This window comes from Girardinichthys multiradiatus, chromosome 8 (genome assembly GCF_021462225.1).
Source record: "Girardinichthys multiradiatus isolate DD_20200921_A chromosome 8, DD_fGirMul_XY1, whole genome shotgun sequence".
In the NCBI taxonomy this organism is placed as follows: domain Eukaryota; kingdom Metazoa; phylum Chordata; class Actinopteri; order Cyprinodontiformes; family Goodeidae; genus Girardinichthys; species Girardinichthys multiradiatus.
Window position 1 is genome coordinate 37,111,392 of NC_061801.1, and position 27,681 is coordinate 37,139,072.

General features: G+C 40.3%; 1 protein-coding gene across 5 annotated transcripts in view; it reads right to left on the reverse strand.

The window, feature by feature from the left end:
* Positions 1 to 27,681, reverse strand: part of whrna (whirlin a) — a 213,493-nt gene that overhangs the window by 20,738 nt on the left and 165,074 nt on the right. Inside the window, exons 5-10 of one of the 5 annotated variants that reach the window (XM_047373384.1) lie at positions 25,698 to 25,734; positions 14,456 to 14,668; positions 14,027 to 14,248; positions 12,086 to 12,118; positions 3,624 to 3,698; positions 1,141 to 1,720 (exon numbers count right to left, since the gene is read on the reverse strand). In XM_047373384.1, coding sequence (XP_047229340.1) covers positions 1,141 to 1,720; positions 3,624 to 3,698; positions 12,086 to 12,118; positions 14,027 to 14,248; positions 14,456 to 14,668; positions 25,698 to 25,734 — 1,160 coding nt within the window. The remainder of the gene's footprint in view (positions 1 to 1,140; positions 1,721 to 3,623; positions 3,699 to 12,085; positions 12,119 to 14,026; positions 14,249 to 14,455; positions 14,669 to 25,697; positions 25,735 to 27,681) is intronic. The other 4 variants (XM_047373385.1, XM_047373387.1, XM_047373388.1 and 1 more) reach the window with 4 other exon arrangements.

The following is a 27,681-nucleotide window of genomic DNA, read 5'->3' on the forward strand; positions in this document are numbered from 1 at the left end:
TATAGTTCTAAAAGTATTCAATCTTATGTTCAGATCACTGAATTTAGGTGTTCCAGACCCGTCCATGATCACAGGTGTATAAAACCCAGCAGACAGAATATGCAGACAGCTCCTACAAACATTAGTGAGAAACTGGGTTGCTCTCAGGAGCTCAGTGACCTCCAGTGCGGTACCATGACAGGAGGCCACCTGTACAGGTCCAGTCGTGATGTTTCCTCACCACTAAATATTCAACCGTCACTTTTTAGTGTCATCAAAACAACATATAAGCAATTGAGAACGACAGAAACAAAGCCATGTAGTGGTAGGTCGTGGAAAATCACAGAGTGGGGTTAGTGGGTGCTGAGGCACCGTGCACCAACCTTCTGCAGAGTCTGTAGCTACAGACCTCCAAACTTCACGTGGACTTCAGATTTTGTGTAAAGAGCTTCATGTAATGGATTTTCATGGCCGAGCAGCTGCTTCCAAGCCTTACATCTCCAAGTCCAATCCAAAGCATCAGATGCAGAGGTGGAAAGGAACCGGACTGTGGAGCAGTGGAGAGGTGTTCTCCGTAGAGATGGATCATGCCTCTCTGCCCGGAAGTCCAATCCAGGTGTGGCCAGGTGAATAGTGGTGATAGTTTGTGGGTGTACCCTTCCTGTTCCAACATGACTCCACCAGTGGAGAAAGCAAGGTCCATTAAGACGTGGACTAGCAAGTTTAGATTTGAAGAACTTCGCTGGTCCTGACTTCAACCTGAGACAACTCATTTGGAGCAGAGTCTGTGAGCCAGGCCTTCTTGGCCAGCATCAGTGTCTGACCTTACGAATATGATTCTGGAGGAATGGTCTAAAATTTCCCCATAAACTGTGTGGAAAGCCTTCCCAGAAGAACCAAAGATGTTACAGCTGGAATGTGTGTGATGCCACAATAGGATTTAAATCCAGTTCAAACATGTGTGAAGGCAGAAGACAGAATACTTTTGGCAATACAGTGAAGATCTTTCCCATCCCTTAAAAATTATATAAACCGTAGTCATTTAACACTGATTCCAATTAAAAGGACAGAATTAACTTCCACTTAGATGAAAACTTATCTACCTTAAAAAAAAAGGGTCATTTTTAATGTATTTCTGGAGTAATTTTTACTGTTCTTTACCTCGAGCCTGGGGCAACGGTCGCACCTCGTTGACATCTGGTTCTGCGTTGGGACTGTGGACCTCCACTGTTACAAACTGCTGTTTAGAGGCAGGAGACGGGCCTAGGGAGGCTTTGGACAAGGACACTGGCTTAGAGGGAAGCAAGGGAGGCGGGGGTGGGGCAGGAAGTGGCGGTGGAGGTGGTGGTGGGGGAGAAGGGGAAGGGGCAGCGGGTTTGGGGCCTCTGCTGGGGGACTGGACCCTGGGGAAGGGGCCAATGTTATGCTGGGAGACAGTGGCCAACTGAGTGGAGATTATTTTCTCTTTCTTGGGCAGTGACGAGGGATTTTTCTTTTTGATAGCAGCATAGTCGCGGGAAGGGTCCTGTTTGTGGCGCAGCGAAGGTGAGGCAGTTGTATTTGCTGGCTCTCTGCTGTGGCTGTGAGAGCTCGGGGCTGTGAAGTACAACCCTGATTGGGAGGATTCGGATGAGGGGCACTTGATGAGAACATCTCGTCTGCCTGGACGCCTCTGCACCCCTGGAGGGGGCGGAGGCTTGAAGGAAGGGGGGGACTCTGCTGTGGTGGACTGAACGTCATCCTGAAGTGAGAGGATATATTCATCATCACTGTAGCTAACACAATATGCAGGAATACAAAACTACATCAACATCATGCTGAAAACTAAAATAAATCTGGTCGCTTGGTCTCTGCCAGGGGTCCAGATCTCTCTGCATTCATTAAAAAAACGGTCTGCAGTTCATTTTATTTGGCAACACTGGCATTAGTATATGTGAGGCCTTTGAACAGCTCAGACGTGCTTCTTATCAGAGAGGGTTACATGCACAGCAATGTTCACAGTATTTAAAATGTAAACGCAAATGTTCATTTTTAAGACACAAGTAAAATAAAAAGAGATTACCGAAAAATGTTTCAAAACTTTTCCCTCCTTTAATGGGATTTTGCAGAATTAAACTGAAAAGCAAACAAATCTACTGCAAGCAAATTTATACAAAACATCAGAATGTCCGTTGTCCTCAGCCCTCTTCAGGTGAGCCCACAGATTTCCTGTCAGATTCACTTCATGCTTTTCATGCTGGATGTACGTCAGAATTCAACATGAAGATGAAGGATAAAAGCCCTCATTATCTTCACCTTTCTTGCAGACCTCTAAAGGTTTGGGCCCCAACCTGACAGGTATTTGGAACTACTTAGTGCTTCATCCAACTTGACAAAAACTCTAGTTCCATCTGAAGAAAAGCAATTCCCAGATCATGATGCTGCCACCACCATGTTTTACTGTGGGTGTTATAAGAGCGTAACACATTCTCCAGTCTGATTTTAGAATATTTCAGCCCGGCCTAGAAGTTTTCTCTGGAATAGAACAGCTTATTCCAGACATTTGGAGAATACATGAGATTGCTCTGGTGTGTATAACACAACCAGGACTTCCTGTAAATTCCATTCAGCTCCGTTAGACTCGCTGCTTGCCTCTTGGAAGCCTCCTTGACCATCAAGGCGTTTTTTAAATCAGTTTAGAAGAATCGTACTATTTTTCTATGTCATTGTTGTTCCATAGATTCTCAAATTATTAATGATTAGATGTACAATATGACCAAGTATCAAAAATCTATCTACGAGGACAGCTGAACTTAATTAGGGTTAATCAGATTTGCTATGACTGATGCTGGGTGTGTATATTTATGAGGGCACCAGGTTAGGACAGTTTTCAGTTAACCCTAACCCTATTTTACACCACCTCACCCAGCAGATTTGTTTGTTTTTTTATTTGAATTGTGCAGAATTAAAGGTGTTAAAGATCTCCAGAAAGCATTTATTCTGGTCTCCATTTGAGTTCATACAGTGGTGTGTAGACGTTTCACTGTACATTTCTACGCTCATGTCTCCCAAGCAACACACGTAATAAACCACAAACTGACTGTTCATTCTTCAGTCACTGTTTCACATTCACACAGCTGTATTAGAAAGTCTTTTAATCCCTCCATCAGCTTCAGTAGCAGTTACGGTTGCCTTGAAGATGCATCCAGCCTGGATGGATCCCGCTGATATCCTGTATTTTCCAAATGTGAGTGAACAAACGCAAACTGAAAAGTGGAATGAACACTGAAACATGAGGGCAATGCCAGCGTATAGAAAATGAGACCAAAATAATCACATAATAATAAAAATGATAATGTATGAACTGAGTGACAGGTAGTGGATTAGACCAAACAACCTTTTTTGCCCAACAGTAAAGAAATGATTTGCTTGTTTCATGAAACGATTTTTCTGACCCCGCGGTGAATCAGTAAGCTGCGTTCAGTCCCTTTTCCTTGCTACAAATCTCACATGGCTCCCACTTGATCCACTCCACTTCAGTCTCCAAAGCCTGAAGCCACGTCTCAACCACCTTCATTCTTTCTGCCCATCTTCTTTCACCACACCCCACAACCCATCTCTTATTTTCTGTCTAAAACCAGCAGGGCCGTGTCTGTGGAGCTCACCAGAGAGATGTCAGTCAGCAGCGTGTTCAGGCTCTCCGGAGGATCCCCCTCATTACTTTCCGCCACACTGTCGTTCTGCAGGAGGCAAAAAAGAAGCAAGAGAGGAAACGGACATGGTGAACGTCAGGCATAATACGAACGCTCGTGAGACAGGTTTGCAGGAGATGTTTAAAAAAATATGTCTCTATTCCAAAACAAATCTCACGTTTCATAGATGTTCCACATCACTTGGAAGCAAATGGAGATATCACTCCTGCTCACATTTGCTTGCAAGCTGGATTGAGAGCAGTGCAAGCAAAGAAGACATGCACACAGACACACACCCACAGACAGACACGCAAAGCCTTCATGTCTTCTTTCACAAACAAAAACACACACGCTGTGAAATCGATAAAAAGCCATCAGCTCCACTCAGAGCAGGTTCTGAAGGACCGGACCCGCCAACGTGGCAGACAGCAGGAGACAGGAGGCAAATCTGAAACGGACCTGAAAACGATTTCTGCACTGAAGAACCGAGTTCAGAAAAACGTTGGCCTTCATTTAACTCTGCTGCTAAACCAAAACAAAAGCCTCATCCATTCAGCTTGATTACCCCTCGCTGCAGCATGTGGAGCACTTACATCCAATCCATTTATCACAAGAGTCAATCGACTTTCCGTATGTAGAAATTCTTCTCTGCACTGTAAGCAAACCGGAGCACGCCGCCATGACAACTGTGCTCATGTACAACTATGATAAACAATGTAAAGATCCAGAGCAAATTCAGCGTGGTGAGTAGTTCATTTCCTGCAGCTTTATGTTTTTCATCAACAAAAAACGCATCTCAATAAACATCATTGAAAATTTTTTTTTATTCAGTCATTTATAATAATAAATAAGACCAATTAAAAAGGACTTTAAATACACAGTTGTTGTATTATGGCTTACACCATCATGGGGGGTCATTCTGACTTGACAGATGACACCTTTGCAGCAGATTCACAGAGTGTTGTATCCTAGCATACAAAAGGAAAGCTTAGTGGAAGGCAAAAGTGTGGTAAAAAAAAAAAAAGTCACAGAAGCAACAGGAATAATCACCTTGAAAGGATTGTGAAGCAAACGTCATTCAAGAGTTTGGAGCAGATTCCCAAGGCAGCTGGAGTCAGACTGTATCTGGAGTTACACCTGCCTCATCTTTGTGTTTAGCTTCTCCTGAACCAGAGACAACATCAGATGCATCGTACATGAGCTAAGGAGAAAAAGGACTGCACCATCTCAGTGGTCCAAAGTCCTGTTTTCAGAGGAAAGGAAAGTTTGCATTTTATTTGGAAATCAAGTCTGGAGGAAGACCGGAGAGGCAAAAATCTAAGTTGCTTCAAGTCCAGTGTGAAGCAACTGGATCAGTCAGTGATGATATGAGGCGCCCTGTCATCTCCTGGTGTTGGTCAGCTGTGAGTTATCAAGTGCAAAGTCAGCTCAGCAGTCTACCAGGGAGCATGTCATGCTTCCTTCTGCTGATAAACCTCATGAAGATGCTGATTTCCTTTTCCAGCAGGACTAGAGACCTTCCCACACCGCCAACAGTACCAATGACTGCTTTCTATGGAGTCTGTGGAATATTGTCAAGATGAAGATGAGAAACATCAGAAACAAGAAAAAACACAGGCAGAAGACTGCTACCAAGGCAATATGGGCTTCCTAAACACTTCAGCAGAACCACAGGCTGATCTCCTCCATGCCACGCTGCATTGATGCAGTAATATCTGCATAAGGAGCCTCAGCCAAGTACTAAGAGCATAAACTGTATTGTAGGCAATTATTGTAATGTTTACCAATATTGTGAAAAATGATTCATAGGCATAATCACTTAGATTTTTTGTAAGAACTATATATTTCAACAAATAATGTCTTAAATCTCCAAACACTTACAGTATTGTCGGGAGTGTGTTGCCCTTACATTGTGTTTACAATGTTCTCCACTGTTGGCTCCATGAAAGCATCAATAAATACCAACACGTTCAGAAATGGGATTAATAAATGTGTCGTTCAGGGATAAGAATCACACTTTGTATGTCACTCGTGTCCTGAAGAAGCCATTTTAAGACCAGTATTTGTGTGACTAGAGTGACATGGAGTCAAATGTCCAAAAAAAGATGGCGAAGAAGTTTTTTATTGACACTTTGATTGTTATCACAATAAATACCTTAAAATATACTGATAAAGGTCCACATCGCCCACCCCTACTGGAAGGCTCATGGACGTACCTTTCAGGCCCACAGAAATAAATCCTTGAATTATATCAGTCTGTGTAATGAATGGTTATCATTAAGGATTTTCACTTTAAGCGAAAATAATTCAGTTACTTAAATAAAGTAACTTTTGAATGATATTTAAAATTATTAAGCTGCATCTGTCTCTTTTCTCTCAGCTCCAACATGCTTTATTTCCCTATTGAGAGGCTGTAAGCCACTTTCAGCCCTCCCAGAAGGGTGAATATTGTTTAGTCTGATCCGTAGCAGCTGGGTCCATTCAGCAGTCTGAGCAAATTTTATGAGAATGAGTCTTTTACTGACACCTTAAATGCATAAACCCAAATAGGTTGGCTTTTGTTGCGCTCGGCGCTCTGGGATGAAAAATCTCCCCACAAAGACAGCAATACATTGCTATGCACGTGACTATATATATATACCTGGCTTTTTAATTCACCAAAGCTGCCCAGCTCTTTTATCTGCTTTATGCAGCAGCGGCACAAATCACCCATCGGTCCACAACAGCACAAACAGAAACAAACAGATGCATGGGAGGAATCCAGACCTACACATAAGCAGTCACCCTAACAGTCGGCATGTTAATGCAGCTTCTCAGAGGAGGAGGGGGAACGGAAAGGCTAATTCCATCTGAGCCTTCTGATTGAGAACAGCTGCAGGGTTGATAAATCTGACGGCCGACAACTTGTCTCTGCAGTGAGCTCAGACATCGCCGTCAGTGGCCGTGCATTTGTGTTTGGGCTCATATGTAAACGAAACTAAAAGCTCTCCAACAAATAAAAGCTAAAATAAAAAAACATGCATGATAACATTAGCAAACAGAAGACAAGTGACAGAGAACTGCTGTTTCCAAATCAGCTCAGCTGTAGCCGGGCAGAGCAACGTTATGCTAAAAAGTCCCAACATTGTTCAGCATGTTGGAGACGACAAATTAAACACTTTCATCTGCATATTTAGAGGCTTACTGTAAAAACACAAGCAGGCAAGTTTCTACTCTCAGTTCACTAAATAATATTTGACGGTGGAACGGCGATGTTGCCCTGAAATGTTCACAAATATCTCTTTCCCAAATCCAAGTCAAGTCTCTGAATACTGAAATTAACATTTTCACATCTGATGCAACCATTTAGGCTGCCTGAAACACAAAATTACTCTAGGTTATGAATTTAAATCGCTATGCCTACAGCTAGTTTGGCACATTAACAACAACAAGTAAAAAGACAGAATAATTATCCCCCTTAAACTATATTCATGACATAAAACTTTCACTTTTGGAAAACATTTCACTCTTCTGGTCATGGCATTAAACTGAGTGGAGATGACCTTTGATCCCACAGAGGATGTGGGATGCCTGAATTTTAGGCCTTTTTGGAGAAGAAATAAAAAAAGGAAACATGTCAATATCCAAGTTAGAGATGAATTTGAACAACAATGGTTCCTAAAAGCAATAAATATATGCTTGTAGTGATGATGTTGCTGGCTCTCAAGATGAAATCCTTTAACTGGCTCAAACCTCGCCCATCTACTCTAGAGCAACTGATTCATCATTCAATTTAATTCGATTCAAAAATACTTTATTAATCCCAAATGGAAATTAAATGTTGTAACTCATTTTTATCAACGTTTCTTCAAAGAGTTGAAGAAACTTGATACTGATGGCTGTGGATCTCCTGTAGCGGTCCGTCTTACAGCAGATCTGAAGAAGCCTCTGACTGAAGACAGTCTGATGAAGAGGATGCTCAGGTCTGTCTGTGATGTTCATCATTTAATGAAGATTCCTTCTTTGCACAATCATCTCCAGAGGTTCCAGAGCAGTCCCCAGAACAGAACCAGCCTTCATTTTTAGCCTGATAAGCTGTATAAGTCACTGGTGGTTATGCTGCTACCCCAACAGATGATGGCAGCAGAGACTGCACCCTAATCCAAACAAAAACCCATCTGTAACCTTGGTTAGGAGGCTGTTATTTTATCTCTCTGTACTTCAAACCAAAGGTTAAAGTAACCTGTAGAATCTACTTTAAACTTGACTCTGTAGTGTGCCGTAAGTTTCCTCTACCAATGATCACGGCCTGGCTGCATAATGACTGCAATGAGCCCCTATTAGGGAAGTTGAGAGGCTAAAAGAGTGACCCAAGTTTTATCTCGAGTCAATTTAAGTTGCAAAAACAAACATTTCATAATTGTCTTAGACTAGTGACCAAGTTTTATATCGAATGTTACCCAGGACTGAAAACAAGCCAGTAGGTCAGCTATAGGCTCTGACAATACAATTATTAAAAAATCTTGTTAATCCAATACATGAATCAGGTGCAACCTGGCTCTGAAAGGGTCAGCGATCCCAGCTCCAGGGCCAATCTCAATGAGACAACCTGCATAATAAAGGTTAAATAAAAACTAAAGGACACATTAAACTTGCTAAATATATGCAGAGCATGAATGCACAACACATGGAATTTGATATCCGACCACCTATTGCATTCAAGAAGAGCTTTGAGATTGCAATATTTCACACACTGATACTGCGATGTTGATTTCATATATTGTGCAGCTCTATTTATTTTATTGTCCTATTTAGGGTTTATTGTAATACTTTTTGGACAATCGGGGACTTCTGCTCTCGGCTGTAGAACTTAGTCAGGAGTAAATGGTACAAAACTGATGGTTGGGGATTGGCAGTCAGCAATCATTTAAAAAAGAAAATCCTGAGGGTCGTCATAAAGGAATCCAAAATGTCCAAAATGCTGCTTTTAAGAGAAATTATTTTCTGTTCCTTAATTTTGGAATCCTCAGACGTGAGCCGGGGGTGAATAATTATCCTACTGACCTATGTTGAAGGTGTGAAGGCTTAAAGGTATAAATGATTAAGAGGACAGCCTCTCTGAGGCTGATCCATTTGTTTTTGGTCAACTCTGTCAGAACAACCAGCGAGTAACCAATGGGTTACAAACCCAAGCTTTCAAGTTGGTCTAGCTTTTATAAACAGTGTGAATAAAATTAGGATAAAAACTAAATATGAAAAGTGGGAGTTGGGCGTGTTTTTCACAAACCTGCTGTGCTTTACTGAAGCATCTTGGGATGGCTTGGAAGGAAAAAGTGTTCTCTCTGTATACTGGCTGCAGTGTGGGATATATTAAGATCATTTGGTTAGTGGCACGAATGCAGCAATGGAATGGATCCTCAGGTAATGACTGCTGTCATAGTTGTTTTCAGTAGAGATGGAAAATGATTAATAAAACCCTAAAGAAATGGAACAAAAAGCAACAGTTTTTCTCTCCTAAACATAAAGAACTAAATCCAGTAGACGTCAAAACAGTGGCGGTTCTTATATGAACCTCTCCTTTTGCTCCCTTCCCCGTATCCCTCCCCTGCTCCACACATGTATCCTAACAAAACATACTTATCAGATCCATGAAGAACTTTTATTTATCTCTTCTATGTTGGGTCAAAAGCTTGGAATCAACTAGCAACCTCAGGCACCTCTTGTACTTCACTGTCTTTCCTCACACTGCCTATGATCTGCAGAACACCGGGGTCGCCCACTCCCCTTTAAATAAACATATAAATCAGCACCAGAAAGATTTTTAGGGGATCACCTGAAAGAGTTTTTTGGGGATGTTCTTATGAAGCACTTTAAGTTATGCCACCCTGGATGAAGAGCCAAGTTGCCAATAGCATGATCCACCACTGTGTCCCAACTAGAGCTGCACTGATAAAAATTGGTTGGAGGCCAGAAGTTGGCTGATTTTCAACTTGACTGTCCCTGAGAGATGACAACACTCTTCAGTGTGGAAGTTGCTGCTGAGTGATGAAGTCTCAAAGTTAGCTATGTTCCATATCAGAGAGGTGTTTAAAAGTCTGAGGAGGCCCACAGATGTAAAAAGCTATTCAAAAGTAAATCTTTATTTTTTAGAACATTTCTCGACACGTTTAAAATTCAGGCATCAGTACAGCGAGAGAGAGTAACGCCTCAACAGATAACAGGAAGGCTGAAGGCTCTATTTAACTGTTTTGCCCTTTTGCTCTGCTTGTTAAGGAAGATGTTGGATTTGGGAATGTTGGCAGCCTTCTAAAATCTCAGATTGAATGTATGGATCTACAATTTGTAAGAAACGCACACAATGAATGCAGTTTCTGTAATGCTAGCAGTCTAAATGTGCTGTCAAAATAAGATGCCCTAAAGCAGTTTAAAATATTTATAATATTTGTTTTAAAGTATTTGTCTCTAACACATTGCATAATGTCAACTCCACTCCCAATTTAATAAAAATGACCACTAGAGGACTAGAAAAAGATACACTACTCCAAAAAATAAAGGGAACACTCAAATAATGAATCCTAGATCTGAATGAATGAAATATTCTCATTGAATACTTTGTTCTGTACAAAGTTGAATGTGCTGACAACAAAATCACACAAAAATCATCAATGGAAATCAAAATTATTAACCAATGGAGGCCTGGATTTGGAGTCACACACAAAATTAAAGTGGAAAAACACACTGCAGGCTGATCCAACTTTGATGTAATGTCCTTAAAACAAGTCAAAATGAGGCTCAGTATTGTGTGTGACCTCCATGTGTCTGTATGACCTCCCTACAACGCCTGGAGATGCTCCTGATGAGACGGTGGATGGTCTCCTGAGGGATCTCCTCCCAGACCTGGACTAAAGCATCCACCAACTCCTGGACAGTCTGTGGTGCAACGTGACGTTGGTGGATGGAGTGAGACATGATGTCCCAGATGTGCTCAATCAGATTCAGGTCTGGGGAACGGGCGGGCCAGTCCATAGCTTCAATGTCTTCATCTTGTAGGAACTGCTGACACACTCCAGCCACATGAGGTCTAGCATTGTCCTGCATTAGGAGGAACCCAGGAACCCAACCGCACCAGCATATGGTTTCACAAGTGGTCTGAGGATCTCATCTCGGTACCTAATGGCAGCCAGGCTACCTCTGGTGAGCACATGGACGGCCATGCGGCCCTCCAAAGAAATGCCACCCCACACCATTACTGACCCACTGCCAAACCGGTCATGCTGAAGGATGTTTCAGGCAGCAGATCGCTCTCCACGGTGTCTCCAGACTCTGTCACGTCTGTCACATGTACTCAGTGTGAACCTGCTTTCATCTGTGAAGAGCACAGGGCACCAGTTGCGAATTTGCCAATCCAGGTGTTCTCTGGCAAATGCCAAGCGTCCTGCACGGTGTTGGGCTGAGAACACAACCCCCATTTGTGGACGTCGGGCCCTCATACCATCCTCATGGAGTCGGTTTCTAACCGTTTGTGCAGACACATGCACATTTGTGGCCTGCAGGAGGTCATTTTGCAGGGCTCTGGCAGTGCTCCTCCTGTTCCTCCTTGCACAAAGGTGGAGATAGCGGTCCTGCTGCTGGGTTGTTGCCCTCCTACGGCTTCCTCCACGTCTCCTGGTGTACTGGCCTGTCTCCTGGTAGCTCCTCCAGGCTCTGGACACTACGCTGACAGACACAGCAAACCTTCTTGCCACAGCTCACATTGATGTGCCATCCTGGATGAGCTGCACTACCTGAGCCACTTGTGTGGGTTGTAGAGTCCGTCTCATGCTACCACGAGTATGAAAGCACCACCAACATTCAAAAGTGACCAAAACATCAGCCAGAAAGCATCGGTACTGAGAAGTGGTCTGTGGTCTCCACCTGCAGAACCACTCCTTTATTGAGTGTCTTGCTAATCGCCAAAGATTTTCCCCTGTTGTCTATTTCATTTGCACAACATGTGAAATTGATTGTCAATCAGTGTTGCTTCCTAAGTGGACAGTTTGATTTCAACGGAGGTTTGATTTACTTGGAGTTATATTGTGTTGTTTAAGTCTTCCCTTTATTTTTTTGAGCAGTGTACTTTAAATGCAGGCCTTATATCTTCTCATATTATAGATTCTCTTCAGTATCTCTAACCCATTGTATATATATTCTCATCAGTGCATGTCTGGTCAGAACCTGTTAAAGAGCCTTACCACACTTTTGAAAACAATGAGAGCAAAAAGACATGCAAGAAGGATGAAAGTCACAGCAAACAAATTCACTGCAAAAGCACAAACTAAGAGGAAAGTCGGTGTGTTGGTGTTTTTGGGGTTTTGTCGTCTCGCTTCAGGGATGTTAAATTGTGTTGTTCTGCTGTTTATTCTGCATTTGCGTGTTTGTGATGGAAGTCATTCATCACTTAGAGCAGCAGATCCTACCTCCATCATGTCTATCAGCCACAGCAGCCTTTCCTACAGAAGGAGGAGATGGGGCAGGGTTAAAAGCAAGGAACTGGGGGTAATATTCAGGTTCGGGAAATAAAATGTTAGCTAAAATTATTTTGGTTTCAGCAGGTGGAAAATGAAATGTGTCAGTGACAAGCTGAGCATCATAACAGCATCTTTTCGAGACAGATATTCAGCTATACTGAAAATAATAATAATCTGCAGCTCTGTGAAGCGAAAAAACAAACAGCTGAGCAGAAATTTTACTCAGATAGAGCCAGGAAAATAAAGAGGCATTAATTAAATCTGATTAAAGTTTGATTTACTTTCAGAGATCGGTTATCTTTATCAAAGTGGACCAAAAACGTAAAACGTTCTGCCTTCAAAGCTGCTACAAATCCTGGTTCCTACTGTTCAAAGTTCTGAAATGCCAGAGAAGTGCTGGATTGAGCGTAGTTTGTCTGACCGTATGGAGCAAAGAACATATTACTGATATTACAACAATGCTGATGACACCGCTTTAAACTTCTGTTACTACATGACCACAGTCTACTACTTGTAAGTTTGTCCAAAATATCTACAAATGGATGGATCAGAATTTCCTCAAACCTAATGCAAAAAACACAGAAGTTATTGTTTTTGGTCCCAAAAGTTCAAGATTGAAGAGCAGCTTCAATGTGGAACCGAGCAAGAAGGAAATCCTGGCGCTCTTCTGGACTGAGACCTGACATTTTACATCCAAAGTCTATTGTTAAATCAGCCTAGAATGATCAGAAAAAATGGTTTCCTGTTTGAACTGAAATCAGATAACTGGATGTTTCCCAGTCTTTGTTAAAAAACAAATCAATCAGGCAGCTGCAGCTGTTGGTGTTTTCATACCGATAGTTCAAATATTTTGGTCTGAATCAGTTGGTGAGTTTGTTAAATTGTAACTTTTTCTGGTGGTTCAGATTCTTTTCACACAGAGTAAACTCCAAGCGAACCACAACCTCTCCCTGCAAACCAGGTGAGATCGTTCAGTCTGTTTATTGGTCAGGGTTTACGGGGCGGGAGAACCAAATGTAAATGCCAGGGCCTACCTGTATGCTGCCGTCTGCTGGGGCAGTAGCCCGACGGTGAAGGACACTAACAGCTGGGAAACTGGACTCTTTGACAGCAGTGTTGGAGAGGAGGACACTCTCCAAAATAAAGTCTTAGACTGTCCTTCCCACCCTCTACATTAAGGAGCTGATCTGCCGCAGGAGAACGTCCAGCAAACGGCTCATACTTCCATGCTGCACAACTGAGAGATGGAGGAATTCATTTCTACCTGTGGCAATCAAGTTGTACAAAGCTACTGTATCACTGTGAAACATTATCCCACCATGTATACTGCGTCTCCTTTAAATTTAGACGCACTTTACAGGTGTTTAACAATCACCTACATTGCTTATCAAAGTTTCTTTTGCCATATCTTTATCTATTCTTAATCTATTCTATTTTTTGTAGATTTTCTCTTATACTTTTAGACATAAAAGACTTGTTGATTCTGGAGCTTTGTGGCAAAGTTGAATTTCCCTACGGAGATCAATGAAGGAATTCTGATTCTGAAATAGAAGAAGCTGCTTTCTGAGCCAGGAGAAAACATGGAGAACTTCATCATATCAGTGTGTTTCTGGCTACTACTTCAAGTAAAATCATTTCAGCAGTGTAGTGAATGATTTTGAGAAGAAGTCTTGAAAGTCACATAGGGCTTTATGCTTTACGCCAAACACACACATGGCCGTTGTTTATTAGTTTGTTTACCACATCCCACAATGCAATGCAAGCGGAATACACAAAAAATAAGGGATGACTCAAGTTTTGAAAGATATTTATTTAAAGATACTCCAGCACATGAAGCATCTCAGCTGATCTGGGAGTGCTGTGATAACATCAGGCATTAAGCTTGCCTACCCGTGCAGAGCTGAGCGTTGTGTTGGTCATGAAGCTGGCTGATGATGATGTCAGCGTGTCTGGATACGACACCATGGACAGGCAGTCCGGCTGCATGTTTGTGGCCCCTGCTGTCCCCTGACGTGACTTGAGGGCTTGAATCTCCCGTCGGAGCACCAGCCCATCGAAGCGCTCCAGGTCCTGCGGGGCGATCAGGCCTCGCACCTCTGACAGAAGGGAAAACTAGAAAGAAGAGAGGAGTAGACATATAAACTAGCAAGCCTGAATTGATTTTCCCCAGCCTTAAACATTATGGAGACAGAAATCACAGCTGTTAAAACAACCCAAAACCCACTGTTTTAAATCTCCACAGAGCCCAGGAAGCTTCAGTTGAAACATCAGCAGTACAGATTCCTGCCGGGGTAGTATTGATTCTCCTCGGATCCTTACCTTTGCATGCGTGTTGAGCAGCTCAAACAGCGCCATGACCAGCTGCTCTATGCCGATGTGTCCGTCCCTGTACTCCTCCACATAGTAGCTCATCGTCTGACGCTCGGCCTCGGTCAGCAGGTGGCGCGCCTGCTCCTCCAGCATGGCACGGGATTGGTTGACTAGACTGGACAGGGTCACTTGCGAGCCTGCCAGTCCTTTATAAAACCCGGGCTGAGATCAGTGGAAGAAAAGACAAAACACAAAGCTTTTACGTTCAGATTTATCTTGATTTATTTGCATTTGTTTAATTCCTCTTAAGGATGGAGGGATGTAGGAAACTGGGAGTGGAAAGATAAATAAAGAAAATTCAGTGTTGGCAGATCAAACCTTTACTAAAACATCATAAATCAGCTGCAAAATTCTGATGCAAATATTCAGAATTATGTTTTTGGTGTATTTAAGTGTTATTTATTTGTGTCAAACTCTTGAGAACTTTATCACCTTTTCCACTGTACTCAGGTATTCCCTGAGCAATATAAAATTATGTCATCTGCAAACAAGATGAATTTTGGTGTAAAAAAAAAAGTATTAAAAAAAAGTATAAAAATAAAAGAACGAGAGGTAAACTCTGTCAAAAAAACTGAAAATGGAAACAACAGAAGTAGATGAACAAAAAACAAAAAATTAAAAATCAACAGTTTCTCGACAGAAACAGAACTTTAGTCCCGAATGTATAAATTACCCTTAAACTTCCATCTTCCTGTTATCCCACTCTCATACATTATCATTAATTCCTGGTTGTGCTCACACCGCAGCTTGCTGCTGAGCAGAAACTGTGATGTTCACACATGTGGGCAGCCGGGCTTTTTCTTTTTCTTGTTACAGCTGTCAGCGTTGTGCCAGATGGCTTCTCTATCATCCAGAAACTTCTGAGCTGTCAATATTACTTCGCGGTTCCATATCTGCTCCATTTTCTGCCTCCTCTCTCTGCATCTTTTTCCCCTTTCCCCTATCTCCTTGCCTGCAAGCAGCTATTCTTTAATTAACTCCTTAATCAAAGACACCACTTCAAAGTCAGAGCTTCGGGGTCTGTGCCTGACTCTGTTTGTAGAAATGAAAACAAAAGAAGGAAACAGGCCCGACACATGACTCCCCTCCCTCCCATCTTCCTCCTTCTCTCCTTTCCACCTCATCTTCAACTCTCGCTCACACCCAACTGGCGGTATTATCAGCTGTGGTTGTTGCTGCGTCCCCCATTTGAGTAGAGCCAAAAAATTTGACATGCCCAAGGTGAATTGAGATGCTGCGCTGCCTGAATCCTAATAACCGGAGTGCTTACCACGAGAATTCCTTTAAAGCATCCGTGCTCCGGTTACTTAACTCAAGGGCGCAGTGGAGCGTAGCAACGGGACCACACAAGGAAAGTGAGCGGCCTATTGCTGTCAGATTACACAGCAGATTGACACTTGAGGGAACTAAAAAAAAATCGCTGTCTCTCAACTGGAGTGGAACACCTGGAGCAACCTGCTAATGACATCTGGGACACTTTCACCATTAGAATGCAGTTTTCCAGTTAATTGACACCCTGTATAAATGGTCTGATGCTGGACCAACTCCATCACTGCACTCATTTACAGTCCAGACTGCTAAATGCCACATAAGTGATCAGTATGCCAACCAAAAAATGTTTTGTGATCATTATCGAGATTATATGTCTCAACAGTGACACTTCTAAAACCTCTCTGTTGGTGTTATTTGGCCTCACTGCTGTGTCGCGGCACAGCTGATTGGAAGATCCTGGTTTTCACACAGGAAAACTGGGTCTTGTTTACGAGAGACGGAAAAATGTAGCAAGAGATCGACAGACGGATCGGTGCGGCCGCCACAGTAAAGAGGACGCTGTCCCGCTCCGTTATGTTGAAGAGAGAGTTGAGCTGAGCAAAGCTCTCGATTTACCGTTCGGTCTACGTTCCTACCCTTACCTATGGTCATGAACTTTGGGTCATGACTGAAACAACGAGATCCCGGATACAAGCGGCTGAAATGAGCTTCCTCCGTAGGGTGGCCGGCCACTCCCTTAGAGACAGGGTGAGGAGCTCAACCATCCGGGAGGGGCTTGGAGTAGAGCCGCTGCTCCTCCACATCGAGAGGAGCCAGTTGAGGTGGCTCGGGCATCTATACCGGATGCCTCCTGGGCGCCTTCCTCGGAAGGTGTTCCAGGCACTTCCCACCGGGAGGAGGCCCAGGGGATGGCCCAGGACACGCTGGAGGTTTAGGAGAAAGGTTTAGGGGAGTTTGAAGCATGATGAGTTGATGACATCAGTGTCTGGAAATGACAAACATGCAGATGCATAGCAATGGCATAAACTCAATAAATTGTCTGAAGAAGATACAATGACCATAAATTTCAACATACCTCTAAATAAAAACAGCTGGGTGTATTTTTACATATCAAATCTGATTGGGGCTTGTTATCTGGACACTGCCCTGGTGAATCCGCATGTTTTACAATGAATGTAAATGTATCTATGTGTTTTCTGCTGTTTGGCTGAGGTAGTAATGAGTTATGTGTGGTAAAGTTTCACCCTTATTTTGTAGACTGTTCCTGCAGGACTGACGAGCTTAAATTTGATTACATGAATTTGATTATAGACAATTTCAAAAACATTGCAAAGTAAAATCAGTTCTTTCAAACTAATCAGAAACTACATACCGAACCAGACAGCTCTGCTATAAATGCATTCTATGATTGTGTCTCATATCATAATGCATGATAGCATAGCACAGACTGCTCCAACAATAATGAAATGGCTCTCTATACAACCAAGCTATAAAAATCATGGATAAAAGCCAGTCTGCTATCATCTTTGTATCATTTTTAACATAATCTAATGAGTTTTGACAGCTTAAGAAAATGTTGTTTTCTTAAATTAATCCATAAATACATCGTTCATTTAGCACCTGAAGCACTATGTACATTTGTTGAAAGACATACCAGTAACAGAGACACCAGAAGCACTATTAAACAGGACTGTAAAATGCCATACTGTAGGACGACCTTTGCCCTTCTCTGTTAAGAAGTGTAAGCTCTTAAAACCAACTACCATCTGATTTTAAGACCTTATCTGATGTTAAAATGTTCACTTTCAGGCAGGGGATTTGGGTAAAGATGAAGAAATTTGCTAATTTTTAAATATTGTGGTTGGAGTAACTAGGTAAGAGTTTAGGAAAAAAATCCTTCTAGATACCCCTGTCGTCTTTTAATAAATCAAGCAGTGACCCAAGTTGCTTTATCCCGCATTTGTTTTCTGTGTCACTTTGACCATCAGCTTTCAGGGGACAGGGAATATTTCAAGGTAACCGCTTATCATAACAATGCTGATCTTCAAGAACTTGAAGCTCTTTGCCCAAAATATGCATATAAATATAGAAAATCTAGGCAGGTTTTTCCCAACAAGCAGGAAAAACGTCTCATTTATATGAAGTCAAACTTTCGGCTCAGAGGGACAACATTTACTTAGAAGCACAGTTTGAGGAGCAAATATCCTATTTTGAAGGCTTTGTAAATTAGACTGATTTGCAATCTTTAGTTTGACTCCCTTTTGCAAGTACAAAAGCTGCAAAGTCCTTTTGTGAATCAGAGCCTATGTCCTTCTTTTAAAAGTTTCATAAACTTTCCAAGGAATAATAATATCATGGAATTTACAAAAAGCTAATTTCATTTGAATTTAGTTAGCTAGCATTTTTACCATGTAAACTGTCCACTGACATTCTCCATAAGTCATGAAAAGAATCAACTTTGAAATGTCCTCCCACCTTCCCACTGAAGGTACGCCTGGCCCATTGATTCTATGTGAAGCTGTGACTCTTTCCTGCATGGAGACATTTCTGCCAGTTACTTTGTGCTATCTCGATTTTTCTCTCCAATAAAAAGTACTCATGGTCCAGTGATTTTGTGCTCAGCCGTGTCTCTTTTTCTGACTGAAACCACTGTACTTTTATTAAAACTCCCAAGCCAAAAATAATCCTTAGTAATAATTGCTAAACTTTAGCCCCATCCTCCTTAATCTCAGAGTTGGTCCAACCCAACTCCCTGCACAAGTCACTTCATCTTAATGTGATCTTATAGAATGTTTTCTTGCTTGATGTCTTTGTATTTATGCATGTTTTCTATACTGAGCTGTTGTTTGAGCCATTAACTTCTTTACCATAGAAATGAGTCCCCATAGAAAGTATTTATTGCTCAGCCATTTTTTCTTTAGATATTCCTCTTTCCTATACTGAGTCATTGTTGGAGCTATTGCTTTGATTAACTGTTAACTCCTTATTTTCTTCCCCATAGAAAGTACTCCTTATTCCGATCTAAAAGGATCAACTTATTGTAAGTGTAAATTGGCATGAGATAAATAAATGGAGTTGAATTGACTTTTTTATTGTACAGGTGTAGTGAATTTATAAAACTCAGTAAGTATAGGGGTTCAATTCTTAGTATCTTGATCTTTATGAGCACAATCTTACCAGGTATTTCAGTTTTTGCCAACCATGATACCATTCATGTTAGGACCATTTAGAGATAATTACCATGACTACGACCAGGACTTTCAATCTGTTAAAACCTGGACTTGATTCTGAAATAAGGTGATGGTAAAATCTCCAGAAACAAATATAGACAAACTTTCTCCTCATTATTTGCTCTAAAGCATTGTAGTGTCTCTCAAACGACTTTAATTTGTTCCAGATTAGCTCCCAAATGGGTTCAGGGAAAAACTAATGATTGAAAATTGCTGTGTGACCTATACTTAATTAATTAGTTTATCTGTCTGGTTCGGCCTTTAGGCTGCAATTACAGTTAGAAGTGAGATAGAGAGGGTTGGGGGGTTATATTGTACCTGCTGACAGAACTGGCAAAGACAGAAATTTCAGCGCTTGTTTAAGCTGTGCACTCACCTGCAGATAGCTCTGAGAGGAGCTAAATATTGATGCTGAGGATGCTGCGGCTGTGGGAGGTTAGCAGTGGGGGTCGCCTTGAACATGGGCTGCATGACACACATGGAGGAGCTGCAGAGTGTTGAGTTATCGCCTTCCTCCATTCTGCTAAGCCCCAAAGCCCCTCTCGCTATATATCTTCCCCTCTTAATGCCCCTAGACCCGCTTCATCATGCTAGCAAAGAGCTGCCTCTTCAGTGGCATGCACTGCAGCTGTTATGGCTCATTCTGAGCTCCTTTATGAAAATGGCAACATTTCAGTTTTTCCTCACCCTGCATTTCTACAATAGCAGCATTACAGCAACTAAAACAGCAACAGAACATCAAAAGAAACAGGTGGACATTCAAAGATAACTGAAAACTTTCACAGCAGGAACACAGAGATGTGGAAGTGGTGAATAGCTGCAGTCAGCATTAGTGTTCTGCTTTGTTTTTAAGGTTTTGGTGGCGATCCAGTTTTGCTCTTTCACACCAATCAAGGAAAAGCATTTCTGTACAGATCTGGGTTTGTGTAGGAGGGCCTTGTCATCTGGAAAGATGAATAGTTCTTCTCTAAACAGATGCCCACAAAGTTTAAGAGCAGGCTTTCTCCTCTTACCTCCCTTTTCAATTAAGGCTTTTCAAAGATAAAAAACTGATGAGATTTTTCTTCCTGTTGCCAAATCATTAGCATTGCGCAACACTCACAGTAATTCAAAAAAAAAATTTCTAAGATTGCTAAAGTGTTAACTATTCCCACATATTAAAACTCCTCCAAATAAATAATACTGCACTGAAGTTATCCTAAAGAAGGATCCAGGCGGAACAGAAGATCACAGCTGAACTCGACAAAAACTGCTAAAAAAAAAAGGCTGCAAAATACCAAGGGGTCACAGGGGTCAGAGGGCTGTTTTTGATCGAGTATTTTCTTTTTCTCTCCAATGAAAGAATTTGGTTCTGTTTTGTCACTTTGTTCCTGAGTTCTGTGTCATTTTGCTTTCTTTTGTCATTTCAGTAGATGCTTGTGTTGACTCATGTTCTGTTTCATGATTGTTTTATTCACCCCTCTGCTTCCCCATGTTCATCAGTAGTTATTGTGAAAAAATAATATTTTTTTTGGTGCACTTAAATGTTAGCCTTACAGGTTCTTTGTGAAATCTAAAGGTCTGGCATTGAACACACCTGGGTTTTGCTAGTGAAATTGATACAAAAACAAATATTGCAAATCACAGATAATAAATGATTTAACAAGTTTTTGTAGTTAGTCCACATAGGGCCAGGTTGTTTGGAATAGCTTTTTTCACTGAATAAATGAAATTATAATTGAAAAGTTAGAAATGCAAGCAGTTATGACCGGGTTCCAGGCCCCTCCCAGCAACTCCGCCCCCTGCCCCGCCCCTTCCAGACCACCACGTCACACGTCCACATGACCATATTTTCCACAGTGTCAGGTCAGATCTTGGTTGCAGAAGCACTCAGACCTCACAGGCTTAGCAGCACGCAGCGCAAATGCACTAAACCCAGCGGCAAGCACAGTGCAAACTGCATACTGTCTGAAAGGCCCTTAAGGGATATTAGCAGCTATGGAGGAAGAAGGGTTCTGATACTTGTGTCAGACAAAAACACAAATAAAACTACTTACTACTTTTATTGAAGCCCGAACCAAAATACCGACCGGAGATAGTGGTTCTGAACACTACGAATGCAATACACCTTTTGGCCACTAGGGTCATTTTGGGGGTGCTGTTTCTTCCCCAAGCGGCAGACAGCGAGCTTTCTGCAGAATCCATATTTCATCAAAAAATTACCAGGGCTGCTTCATTAAAAATGTCCAAAATATTTCAGTTAACTCTGTCTATATCTGCAATAATATGCATTATTTATAATGTCCCTACATGTAATGGATTTCATAAAAAAATTAGTTTGATTAACAGGCAGCATTGCGTCTGATACTTGTGTGAGAAAAAAAACACCAATAACGACGGTGTATACAAATGTGATCGCAACCTGAATCTGAAGGTTTGGAGGCAGACAGCTAATCCTCTACACTCAACGCAGCCTGTTCCCTTTTACAGTACTTTGACAGTACAGAAATTCCTTAAAAATACATATTTTGTCATACAAATTACCAAAATATTCTCTTTAAACCTGTGTATATCTAAAATAACATATATTGTTTATAACGTCCCTAAATGTAATAGTCCTTGAACAAAAAAATGAAAAGGCTTTGTTTATAGATTAACAACCTATAATGAACCGAATTTAAATATTCATTAAAAATCCATATTTCATCAAAAAATTCCCAAAATCTAGATCTAAAACAGAGATCTAATATATATTAGATCTCCGTGACTATAGAAGAAACAATATAACTGTTTATTCAAGTGCCTAAATTAATTACCTTTTCAACTGAAACTCGTTAACTGTCATATCCATAGTATTTAGCTATATTTAAAAATTTACATAAAATATATGGTATTTCATAAAATGTCCTAAATATTATCAGAGAGCCATATCTATATGTGGAATTGTATACATTGTTTGTTATGTCTCTAATTTTAACGATTGTTTTAATAGAAATTGTTAAATATCATTTCAATGATATTAGTAATAATGACCAAAATTGAAAAATTCACGTTAAATCCATACTTTGTCAGAAAAATCTGAAAATATTCACCAAGAACCTCATTCATATGTAAAATAGGCCTGATTTTCTTCAGCCACCATGCTTTAATGAGTTCATCAAAATTTATTTATAATCGCCATTATTGATTAGCATAAATCTTTATGAATTAATTGTACACAATTGGGCAGTCCAAATTGAACAATGTTTATTGGTGATTATAGGCTTTGTCTACTTAAGTAGTGTGCAAAATTCCACGGCGTTTGGCCCAACAGAACTTGAGATACAACTGCTAGCTTCAGTACCAAACATTGTACACTGTAGTGACGCGCTTTGAGATAGATCATTAGCTAGAATTAAGCACAGATTAAGCACAGAACATATCCTGAAGGTTTGGGCACTCTAGGTACCACAAGTGATTTGTGGGGAAATTCTTTATAAGTGAACGGTCGGAGGTACATTTTCGCACATAAGCCACGCCCACTTTGCCCAATCATTACCATATTGATAACATGTTATCTAAATGGTATCCTGAAGAAATGTACCAAATTTTATAAAAATCCATTCAGGCATTTTGGCTATATAAATGTATCTTGCTTATAGCGCCCCCTAGGCTTAGATTCCTCTGAAAATGAGTACATACCTACAGTTTGACCTTATGCATTACTGGTATGAAAATTATTTATACATCTTAATCTATTTTAAAGTTGGGCCAAAAAAACTTTGATTTGATTGCATATAATTTGCAAACCGAAAAGTAATTTTGAAATCTGTCCCATATCGTTTTGTTGGCTATGTCTGCAGTCTTACCAGGCCTAGTTTCGCTTTGATTGGCCTTGCCCCTAAGGAAGAGTTAATGAAAATACTTACACTTATATTACGCAACATTGTTGCTAATTAGCATAACTCTATGATTTTTTTTTTTCAAAACTCACACGATTAAGAATGACTCAAAGAACATCCAGGAATTGGGATTTAGTCTCTGCAAGCAACAGTTTCAGAGATAATCACAGAAACGCAGAAATCACAGAAAATTCACTGAGTTCAAAAGTCAAATGTGAGATAGTATATAAGCCACACCCACTTTTTGATCATATTAAAAGTATGTCCTGAGGTCAAGGTCTTGAGCATATAGACCAAGTTGCGTGTCAATCCATCAATCCGTTGTGCAGATATAAACTTTTGGTGCCTATAGCGCGCCCTATTATTGAATGTGTATCAAACTAAATGTATAGGCACAATAGCTCATTCTCTATCAGGTTCTCCAATCTTGTTTGGAAATCATGAAATATGGCAGAGATATAGTCAATTAACTTTTGCGCTAGTTGGCAAATAAAGTTTGTCCGCATGTAGCTTTAACAACTTTCAAACATTTGACAAAGATTTCATACCATTGTGTCCTGCTAACTCTGTAAATAGTATGTACAGAGTTTTATCTTGATTGAGCTCAAAATGTAGGAGGAGTTGTGTAAAATAGATTTTGCCTTTGTTGCAATGTAGACGTGTGGCCAATTACAAAGTGATGCAGAATCATCCAAGGGACAAGGTGATATAAACCTTTGGAGTTTGGAAGTTACAAGCCCAAACAAGTTGTCATACATAATAGCGCCCCCTAGTTGTTAGGGGGTCTGAATTTTAGTATCTGAGTAGCGGTTGCGATTCCCTACTGGGTTGCTGTGTCAGTTTCTTTCCAGCATTTTATGGTTCTCGCGCCCAACGAATATTAGAGAATAATATTAATAATGACAATAATAATAATGAAAAAACGAAGCAAAAACAATAGGGTTCCCTGCTCCACTGGGAGCACCCGCAGGCTTGGAACCCTAACTACAAGAAAGAAAAACTGAACAAATCTTAGACTCTTTATATCACTGTATGTCACATCAGCAGGACAGAGGAAAACATAGGTGTACAGTCAGTAGATCTAAACAAATTGATAAATTAATTTAAATTATAAACCTTCATCAGTTTACAAGCCTCTCATACATCCACCATCCCTCTGTTCTCCCTTACAGTGGTGCTGCATGGTGTCCCAGCCCTATTAGACCTGAACCGTCCATCAGAGTCCCTGTAATAAAAAGTGAGGCTCTCCCTCTCACCTTCCTCTTCGCTGCCGTCAGCTGCTGTCGCTTCCAACTTTGCTGCTATTTCAACCTTCGCCAACATTCCATTTGCAAAGTCACAGCCAAAGTCAAAGTAGAAAGAAAGAGGTAGTAGTGCTGAGCTAATCAGTGGCAGCTTCTGGGTCAAAGGCTTAAGAATTTAGATATGTAAAATAAGATGATTAAACACGACAGCAGGCTAATGCTCATATCAGCTAACTGGGTAACAATAGCATGTTAGATCGGGAGATAATTTTTTTAATTGGTTACCAACAAAGAATGAACAATGCTGCATGTGGCATTTAAATTAACGGCGAAAACCGAGCAACTTGAATATATCCTCCTTTTACTTTGCAAATCGTACAAGATAATTTCCCTACAACTTACTACACAGAAGAAATGTTGCCTCCTCAAAGTATTAACACCACCGCTGGGCCCGTATCAGGTATGATTTTATGTTAAAGAAATAATGGTATGCATAGTTACATCAATTTATGATTGCTAGTAATTCATTAGAGCATGAATTCCAGATCTTTCTGTATCTGACCACATTCTCTACCTACAGCAGAAAATGTCTACCTAAAAAAACAGTTATATTTCCAACTGATGTGCTCTCTGTGATTTCAAAGCACAGAAAAACATCAGGTCCATTTGAAAAAGACGGATTAATTATAGCTTGTTCGGAAGAGTTGAAGGAAAACACCTCTTCTCTCTCTAAAATAAAAAATATGGCAGCACAAATGGGGTTTGCAAAAACTCCTGGAACAAAGTTCACTGGACAGAAAAGTCCAAAGTAAAGATGTTGGACCATGAAGCATAGCACCATGTTTAAAAAAAAAAACACGATATCAGTACAAACACCAATTGTCAAGCATGGTGGTGGAGCAGTGATGTGTCCGTCCGTCCATCCATTCATGTGAAACATCACGTCCTACTATGTTCAGTAAACAAATGACTGTTCTGACTGAGAGGCTCATTGAATCACACCATTATGACATGTTTGTTTTCTTACTGGATCTAGCTGCTGTACTTATGATTTTATCTTTTTTTTTTTTATGCAGAAAGCAACCAGCAAACCACGAGCAACTTTTTTGAGCAAACCATTTTATTTCTCTGTCAGTCCATAATGGTGCCCTTCATCATCTGCCCTCATATCCCCTCCCTCTGCAGTCTGCAACAAAAGCAGCACAGCCGTCCAAATAAAGTGCGCTCTAAAAAGGCAGATGTTTAAAACTGATGTGGCTGGAGACATGGTTCTATCTGTTCAGAAGAAAGGAGTTCTGGGATGTAAAACGAAAAAATTTAATGCTGTGGCTTTGTGCAAAAATTACAGCAGCAGAGCTGATATTTTATGGTTTACTTCAGCATTGTGTAAGATATCACTTACAATCGCCATCACCAGTAAAAAAGGTCAAATAAAAGAGAGCTGGGACTGAAAGTGACTGCAGATTTTGAAATTCAGGTTGAAATAGCCAGTGAGAGAGCCTTACACAGACATGTTATATACACCGTAGTTCTGTATTTATAGTAGTTCACCTATACAGACAGAGATTAAAAAAAAAAATCTCACCTTTCCTGCTGCAGAAGCTCCTTGGTCCACAGAGAAGCTTCAGAGAAAAAAAATAAAGAGCCAAAATTTATCACCGAGGAACAGAGTGAACAACACAGCAGTAAAACCCACTCAGACCCTCATAAAATAGTTTTCTGTTCTGGCGTGGTCAATAAAATATGTACAAGAGAAATCTGCCAATTAAATAATGTTTTTAATTATTTGAAAAGTGTTGAAAGGTTTTAGTTCATATATAAAAAAACACAGCTAAAATCTCTATCTATAGAAAATACGGTATTTTAGTGACTACTGATTTTTTATTTTTAGTTTGCAAACTAGTTTGGCATCCTAACTGCCACAAATTCTTTTATTTTATTTAAAAAGTTATGTTTGATTTTAGGTTTTTTTCTTTCTTTTAATTGTGGCATCCTATTTTAAATTTGACTGCATGCCATAATGATTATTTTTGTAAGTGAATTGGTGCTATAATTTACCAAAATTGAATTCAGTTTCATCCACATTTACAAAAATGCATTAATATGTACATATTAAAGATTCCTGGTTTAGACTGATTAAATTTACAAAAATTTTTATAAACTAAAAGTAAATAATGCAATATTTACATGTGTAAAACAAAAGTGTAATAACAGCAACTGTGTTATTTACTATATGAAGGTAAATGAGGTGTTTTTAACAATTTGTCTAGTAAAAAATGAAAAACAAAATTATCAAAGCTGAACCTGCTGCTGTGCCTTCTATTCATATATTTTAAAACTGAAGATAAAAACGACAATTCAAATATCTTGAATTACAGCTTTTCATCTTTTGTAAAACATTTCTCATCCATCACAGGCTCATAAATGCACAGCGCCTCAGATTTTAAATCTTCATCGTGGCAGAAACTGTCGTTCAGAGAGGCATCGCAACAGGAAAAATAAAAATGTCTTCGAGGCATTTTTCTAAACACATATGAAGCACACACTGACATGTAAACAACAAAAACCCATCATTTTCTTTTTCTTTCTGAAAGGGTTAATGGAAAAAACTATGAGAAATAAGCATAATTTTCACATCTCTGTTAGGGGTAAAATATTGGGTATTCACATGACAAGCAGGGTCAAATTTAGAGTAAAACAAAACACACTTCACTCCCACTTGTAATGTGTTAAAACACCCTGTTTAAGGATTCAAATTTAACCTTTTGCTGTTTGACAACAACAACAAAATTCCAGCTTTTTTTCCGATTTTCCTGAAATCTCCTCTCAGAATGTCAGAACAAGTTACAAAATACTGATCATGTAGAGAGGCCACAAAAATCAGCTTTTAAATTAGCAAAATATTCTAAACACCCATTGGGTCACATCTTTATTCCTAAGCACATATTACATTAGGACCGAACTACTCTCAACCAATTGTTACCACTTTAACGGGTAAAATAGGAAGCAAATGGAATAATGCACATTTTATTATGTTTGTTAAATTGTAAATAGAAAATGGACTGGACCTATATTAGTGTAACATAGATTGATACATTTTTTTATAAAAGGCATAAAATGTTGGGCAGCGGTGAAACTACAACATTTGGCAGTTAAACATAGTAAGACTCAGTGAGAATGATTCCATGTGCCATTCCATGTCTCATCACAGATTAATCACCCAAACACCTACGACCAAACATGCAGATCATTGGAGAAGCTTGGAGCATGAAACATGGTCTCAGGGGAAAACAGGGCGGGACCCACAGAGCCATACTCTGCCTAGTGTGTGTTCTTAAACTGCAGTCCTATCAGCTCCATCTGCATGTGTGCAGGATTTCTCTCCAGCCCAAAAGCAAATGTATCATGGAAAAGGTGCTAATCATTTTATTTTTTACTTCCATGTCAAGAAATGACGCATGAACTCACTGTGCAAAATGTGCACAAGGGACCACAGCGAGCCTGGCTTGGTCTGTCGCTGCTAGGCAATGCAGAAAGTCTTCCGATATTCCTGAATGAGCTGCAAGTAA